A 7270-nucleotide genomic window follows, 5' to 3' on the forward strand; every position below is an offset into this window, starting at 1 on the left:
CAGGGAAGGAGAGGGGAAAAGGATAGGACATTTATTGGTAGTTGGTTCTCGTTTTTAGTTTTACATGATGTTAGTGCTTGAAATTGTTCCATTTGTTTGCATGTTAGTCCTTGTAAGCTCTCATATTTGGGCTTCATCATGATGAGGTGATGCTGTCGAGCTGTAGACATGTGCTTGCGATACACGCCTGTAAGTAAGCTTTACACGGGTGCGGTCCCTCAAGCATCACAAGATGAAATGAAACAATAGGTTGAAACAAGAAAGTAATGAGAATCCCTTGCGCGTCGCAAAGGCTAAATTCACAAGAAGAAGATGACCCTACACATTAACAACCACAAAGGCTAAATCGGACCCGACCTGGAGTTAATGAGCCTTAAACAGATGTTAGAAATCAAACTAATCAAAAGTTTTGAATGATCAGTAATCTCGACCCCGACTTTCTATTAAGTCCACTATTCTTTAACTTTTTTCAATGTGGGACTATACTCAGCACATGAAATCCCAACAAAATCACAAAGCATATGCAATAGAAAACCTGAGGACAGAAGGCAAGAAATTGCCTCAACAAGGCTAGATGATAGATTCAGAGAGCTTAGAAAACCCGAGTTTCTTAAATCGACTGCTCCTTGGATTGTTGCACTTGAGATCTACCGCTTCTACTATGCAACTCTGCCCTTTCTTCTTCTTCTTCTTGTCAAATTTCTCTGTGCTAGTTTCGATGGAGGCGAGCATTGGAGATCTGTGCTCATTTGTCCTAGACTTAGGCTTTGGCTTTGGCTTTTGAGCATCTGCAGGGATTCTGCTCTCAGAATTGCTGCAGTTGCTACTGCTCGAAGAACCGATGGCTTGACTTCTTCTTGGCTGATTTCTCCTAGGAGAATATCCACAAGGGACTGAAACCGGAGGGTCCTGAAGTTTCTTTTGAGAGGAAGAGGAAGAAGAAGCGTGAGATGAATGTTTCATGGACTCCAACTCTCTGGACATTAAAGAACTAATTGTGCCGGTAGCTCCAATCTTGATTTGATCTCTGCTCTCGTTACGGATTTCTCGAGTTTGAGGCATGATCCTCTACAAGAAGAAAAGGGCTCCAATATGTCACTATGATGAACACATGGAATGAATCACGTAATGGAGGTAGAATGACTAGGTAGTAGAATATGAATTGCAACGCTTGCGAAAGCCTCGTTACAAGTAATTATTACAGGTGGCGCATGTGCAGGAAGTAAGTGAAGAGAAGGCGCGGAATATCCGAGGAATTGGTTCATCAAGTAAAGAAAAGTATACAAAGCTTTCTGTTCAGCTCCTCAGAGGGTTGTGAATACGAAAGAAAGAATCACATTTGTTGAAGCAGCAAGCTATCAAGAATCATTTCTTGTATTTGGTGTCAGCTTAACAGATCAAGAAACAAACAACCAACCAAGGGTAGAACTGACAATGATCAACTTCTCATTAATCCCGTATACACACAGTAATAGGCAAAGAGCTGCATCCTAATTTTCATGAAATTTTTATGAAGATTGGATGTAAACAATAAATACATTTCAGTTACTCCCTTGAGAAAACACACTAACATAGAACTAAAACCTCTATGAACCAAAAAAAAATCCATTCTTTCTTGGCTCCATTGAGTCTCACCAGCGCTAAACTAACAAACAATCAAACAAAAGCAAACATAGAACTGACAAGCTTACGCTATTCGCTGCATTTCAATATTTACCTAGAAATGGACAAAACCCAAGAATGAAGTAAAACCCATTACAATTTACGCCATGAGGGGCTCAAATGCAAACATATTCATGTAATCTATTTTGTAAAAGAAAATTAGAAAAAAATGAAATAAAGAGATTGAAATCAGTGGGAAAATTGATCAAGTATTTACCCGTAGAAATCGACGGATCGTGAAGCAAAAGAAGCTCAAAAAAGGGAAACTTTCTTCTTCTTCTTTTTTTAATTTTAATTCCAAGGCCGAATTTTTGGGGGAACGAAGTTGATGGGCGGTGGACCTCTTTTTTAATTAACAGCCCGCCGTCCACAGTGCCGTTATCTGTTTAATTTGTGCCTCTTGATCCGTTTAGTTAACGTGAGGAGCTTAAATTGGGCTTTAGTTTTGGGGTCTTCAGGTGGTGTAGGATGGCAAGCGGTTGTAATTGTCGAGAACGTTTTATCATTTGGAGATTAAGAAACATATAGTTTATATGATACAAGAAAATATATTGGTTAAAAAGGTAAGATCAGATCCCGATCGTCAAAATTAACCTCAAATTTATTAATCCAAGTGTCAAAACAAATGCAACCGTATGACCAATGTATATTCAAATATTTCGGGTACGAATTGGTGTTTTCGAAGGAAAGTATAAATTTGTACTCATCTTGTATACCTCACAATGTCAAGCTACTGTAGTTTGCAGTTCCGTGTATAATAAAGGGGGGCTAAGATTTATTTAAAGAAAATACAAACTCAGCACCCTACCATTAAACAAACCAAATATGTGACAACAAGGGAAAACTGAAGAAACAAAACAGAAACATAGAATTCTGCAAAAAAGAACCATCAACCTTATGTACAAATTACAAATGTCAGACACATGGTTTCTTTATTTTCTTGACATGTATCTTTATTATGATCAGTTTCATACATCAAACTGACTGACTTTCAAGTTCATCTAAAAAAGAAGGGGAAAAACCACCAGAAAGCCCTCATTCTGTCGAAAACTCAAACACCATATTATGTCGATACCTCTCGCCAGGATAAACCACAACTGATGGAAACTTTGGCTCATTAACAGCATTTGGAAATCCCTGAGTCTCCAAGCAAAGCCCTGATTGCTTCTCATAAACTGCACCCCCTTTTCCAGCAACACCATCGACATAGTTCGCTGTATAAAATTGAACTCCTGGAGCATCAGTCCACAGATTAAGTACTCTAGAACTCAGAGGATCCTTAACTTTAGCCGCACGTTTCAAACCCGATATTTCTTCTCCTAAATCAAGCACATAATTGTGATCATATCCACCGGGAACTTCATTGAATCTGCTGCCAACTGTTTTCTCGGTTGTGAAATCAAAAGGGGTGCCCTCAACTGCCATAATTTCTCCTGTGGGGATTGAGTTTTTGTCGGCTGGTGTTATTTGAGAGGCCCAAATTTGAATCTTATGATTCAGTATGTTCCCAGAGTTGTGACCGGCTAAATTCCAGTATGTGTGTTGTGCTAAGTTGATAGGGGTGGCTTTGTTCATAGATTCAGCTTCCATTTCGAGTTTGAGTGAAGTGCTTGAGTGAAGAGAATAAGTTGCGGTGACCATCACATCTCCAGGATAACCTAAATTGAAGAAGAAAAGGTGAAGAATGAGATGTATTGTGCATTATTTTGGTTTGTATCAGTATTTGAGTTTTTTTAGTTTATTTATACCTTCTTCTCCATCTTTGCTGTGGTGTTTGAAGGTGATTGACGGGTTTTCAGTAGTTTTGTAGTCTGTGACCTCCCATAGCACTTTGTTGAAGCCATTGTTACCGCCTGATATGTTGAAAAAGAGTGAGAATAGCATTTTTTTTAAACCAATAATTAAAAAAAAGGATGTCGCAGACCTCTGTATATTTGAGGTTTACGGTGAACAAAGCCAATAATAGTTTCTAAACTCTCGTTTCCCTCGGGAAAAAAAAACTTTCTAAAGTCTTGTTATGACAATTTATTACTTAGTATCTCAAAAGCCAAAAATAAAAGATAAAAATTCCAGAATATCTTACTAAAATACGACTGACTACTAGAGCTTAGAATACGATGAATCAGTATACGTCTACGAGGCTCCCACCTAATCAAAATGGCATAAAGGTAAGCCTTGTCAAACATAAATCATAGTTTTGCTTCCAACCTTGAAATCTCCATACGCAGTATAAATTCTGTGACAGGTCCATTGCATATAACGGGGCATAAAATTCTTACATAAGCGCAATTTGACAACACGTTTCTTCTATTCGTTGTCCTCCTAGAAAAAGTCACATACAAGTTTGCGGCTAGTTCATGTAGAGATACCCATCCTGGAATCATACTATCAAGCTAGAGAAGTACTTGACACCATTTCCCTTCTTTTCAATGCTTCATCATAACCAAAACCATTTCCCCAAAGCTAGGAACACAAAACCTAAACTATACATGTTCATGTAAGAATCAACACAATCTTAAAAGTCGATGAACACCTGTCCTCGAGATACTGAGTTGGTTAACCATCCGAAAACCTCAACAACCAGGGTGATTCATACATTGACCCAAGGCCCTGCGAACGGGCGTCTTTAGGTAAGTTCAAACCCAAGTACAACAAAGGTGATACAAAAATTCTGTGCACATAAAGATCCCAAGTGTGGTAATAGACGGCCAGAATTTTTTTTTTTTTTTTTAATTTCAAAAATTCACATCCCTTACCATGAAGACTGTTGGGAGGATTGTTGATGGGCAAAGAGTAATCAACCCCCTCAAGAGTGAACTTCCCTTCTTTGATTCTGTTCGCCACTCGACCAACAATGCATCCAAAGTACGGCGCGTTATCGTTCTGATGCAAGACAAATTAGAATATCCCAAACGGGCTTTTGAAAAAAAAAAAAAAAACAGACAGATTTACGCTATGAAGTTTTCGGTTTCGTTGAGAGAAAACACACAAGATCGAATCTTTTTCAGCCAACTTGCAGAAAAACCAAACGAATCAAGATGGGGTCTCAAGGGAGAGCAGTGCTTACAATGTAAGTGTCGAGAGAATCAAATCCAAGAACAACATCAGCGACGTTTCCTGAAAACCCAGTAACAAATTACATCAGATTAAGTTCTTGAGTAGCATAAAAGTAGATAAAATCGAAAGAGGGAGTAAGAACTGAACCATGGGCATCAGGGACGAGGAGGGAGACGATCGTGGCGCCAACGTTGGTTAATTTGACCGCAATTCTTCCATTGCTCAGCTCAAATACTTCGGGTTTCGCCATTGAATCCAAAGCACTGATCTTTCTTTCTTTCTTTTTTTCCTTTTTGGGGATGATAACAAAACGCTGCGACTTTCGCTGAGATGAGAGGCAGCTCGAGGCGGCGTGAGTCGGCAGCCGACGATTTCGTTGCGAAATATCGCGTGAAATCGGGATATTGATAAGGCTAAATCTTGATGATGTTTTGCTTCGGTTTTGTTGCGATTTTTTAATTTTGATAACAACTCAAAGTTTTTTTTTTCAACACTTTGATATCTTAAAAGTTTACACTTTTTTAACTTGGATACCTCAATAAAAAAAAAAATCCAGGCGCTTTGATACTCAACATTTATATCTTTTTGAACTTTGATATCGCAAGTTTACACATCGTTTTATTTTGGTACCCAATATTTGAGGCATTAAAGGGTCAAAACAAAAAGTTTAGGATTCCAAAGTTACGGAATGTGTGAACTTGGGGGCGTACAAATATCAGAAGAGAACATTGAGGTATCAAAGTCAAAAAAAAAAAAAAAAGGTGTAAACGTTGGCACATCAAATGCCAAATAAAAAGTTTGAGGTGTGAAGGTTAATAATCTTGCAATTCCAGGTACCAAATTGCAAATAACTTTTTATTTCATGAGGCTTTAGTACTGTTGTTCTCAACCTTCTATACCTTTTTTACTATAGCATCTCCAACAGCTTCCCCATCTTCTTAAAATACTTAATTTTGGGGAATATAGAGCTATGTTTAAGTCTAACAGTTTCTCAATCACATTCCCTAAAATGGGGATGGAGAAGAAAAAAAAGGGTCTTTCCCCAAATCTGCAGCATTCTGCAAAAATTCTTCCTTCTCCAAATTCTTGAAAGTAACATTGTCTTTCCCCAAATCTGCAGCATTCTGCAAAAATTCTTCCTTCTCCAAATTCTTGAAAGTAACATTATCATAAATATCTCACATTCTTAAAATTCTTCCTTCTCCAAATTCTTGAAAGTAACATTATCATAAATATCTCACATTCTTCAAAGAAGAAAAAATATATATCTAATATTTTATTGAGTTTTATATTGTTATAATAAAATATCAAACATTTATTTTCTTAATAATTATTGAGTATGTAGGATGTTTTATAGTTGTAATAAATGCCTAAATCCCTAAAATGGGGAAGCTGTTGGATTTGAAGCAAAAAAAATTAGAGAATTTGACATTTTGCTTCACCATTTTAGAGAAATTATGGTGAAGCTGTTGGAGATGCTCTTAGGTGTCTATCTACAAAAATAAAACTAAAGGCATAATAAGTTCAAAGTAGTGATAATACAGGTGATCGATACCGATACTTGGATAGTGAGAGGGTACGACTGAGAATTGTGAATATTCAATCACTAGCGTAATTACTCTACTCCTATAGGATAGTTCTGATTGGATCCCTGCCACATCATATATGAATAATTATTTCCTTATCAAACCCCTTCTTTATAGAAAATTTTTTCTAAATAAACTCATTCGTATTTTTTTCTAAAAATAGACCTCCTTGAGTTTTATTTACAAAAATTAACTCATTTTATCTTAATTCGGTTCCTAAATAGTCGGGGTTGGCAACCCCGACTATTTAGGAGGTTGTAAACCCCCAATTATACCTTAAACCCTAACATTCTATGCACTAAATAGTCGGGGTTGGCAACCCCGACTATTTAGAAACCGGATTAAGATAAAATGAATCGATTTTTGTAAATAAAACTCAAGTGGGTCTATTTTTAGAAGAAAAAAATACAAATGGATTTATTTAGAAAAATTCTTCTATAAAGAAGTGGTTTGATAAGGAAATAATGCTCGAATTCAATCATAATAACTTAACACATCATTTTTTTGAACAAATAATGCTCTTTAAAATTCGTACTAGACGTAAACTCAGCATCCAATCAAGCACCCACCTTTTCTCTAATTTTTTCCCCCTTTATTTGTTTCATGAAAATATTTCACTGAATTTTTTTTACGTGCACATATTCCGGGAACAAAACGAATTGAGTGGTTATTCATTGACGTTTCCTGCGAAACTCACTGCTATCTCAACAAACATTCTAAAATTTTTGAAAAACCGTTGGACAACGGCTAGTAAATTTTCCTCACCCCGGTACTGTATAATTTTTTTTTTTTTTTAAATCAAATAAGTCTAAACTTAGACCCTTTTCTTCTTCCCACAATCAAGGGTCAAACTATTGACTTCTATTAATTGTAGAATCACAAACACTCTTCAAATTTTCTCTTCTTCAAAAATTCATCTCTTTTTGTTCTTCTTCAACCTCTGGCTTGTGTTTCGAGTGGTTTCG

General features: G+C 36.7%; 2 protein-coding genes across 2 annotated transcripts; both read right to left on the reverse strand.

The window, feature by feature from the left end:
• On the reverse strand, positions 439-1962 carry LOC109851092. The gene is made up of 2 exons (XM_020421196.1): positions 1880-1962; positions 439-1068 (listed from the first exon to the last, which is right to left on the reverse strand). The coding sequence occupies exon 2, from the start codon at positions 1060-1062 to the stop codon at positions 571-573; it is 492 nt and encodes a 163-aa protein (XP_020276785.1). The 5' UTR covers positions 1063-1068; positions 1880-1962; the 3' UTR covers positions 439-570.
• On the reverse strand, positions 2508-5189 carry LOC109849834 (aldose 1-epimerase-like). The gene is made up of 5 exons (XM_020419720.1): positions 4867-5189; positions 4730-4779; positions 4419-4545; positions 3411-3515; positions 2508-3320 (listed from the first exon to the last, which is right to left on the reverse strand). The coding sequence occupies exons 1-5, from the start codon at positions 4967-4969 to the stop codon at positions 2698-2700; spliced, it is 1008 nt and encodes a 335-aa protein (XP_020275309.1). The 5' UTR covers positions 4970-5189; the 3' UTR covers positions 2508-2697.

This window comes from Asparagus officinalis, chromosome 7, assembly GCF_001876935.1.
Source record: "Asparagus officinalis chromosome 7, Aspof.V1, whole genome shotgun sequence".
In the NCBI taxonomy this organism is placed as follows: Eukaryota; Viridiplantae; Streptophyta; class Magnoliopsida; order Asparagales; family Asparagaceae; genus Asparagus; species Asparagus officinalis.

Excerpts from the sequence above, each read along its gene's own strand:
- LOC109849834 (XM_020419720.1), bottom strand. The coding sequence starts at position 4,969 with ATGGCGAAACCCGAAGTATTTGAGCTGAGCAATGGAAGAATTGCGGTC. Across the intron at positions 4,546-4,729 it reads ATTCTCTCGACACTTACATT|AACGATAACGCGCCGTACTT; the intron begins GTAAGCACTGCT and ends GTCTTGCATCAG. Across the intron at positions 3,321-3,410 it reads CAGCAAAGATGGAGAAGAAG|GTTATCCTGGAGATGTGATG; the intron begins GTATAAATAAAC and ends TCTTCAATTTAG.
- LOC109851092 (XM_020421196.1), bottom strand. The coding sequence starts at position 1,062 with ATGCCTCAAACTCGAGAAATCCGTAACGAGAGCAGAGATCAAATCAAG.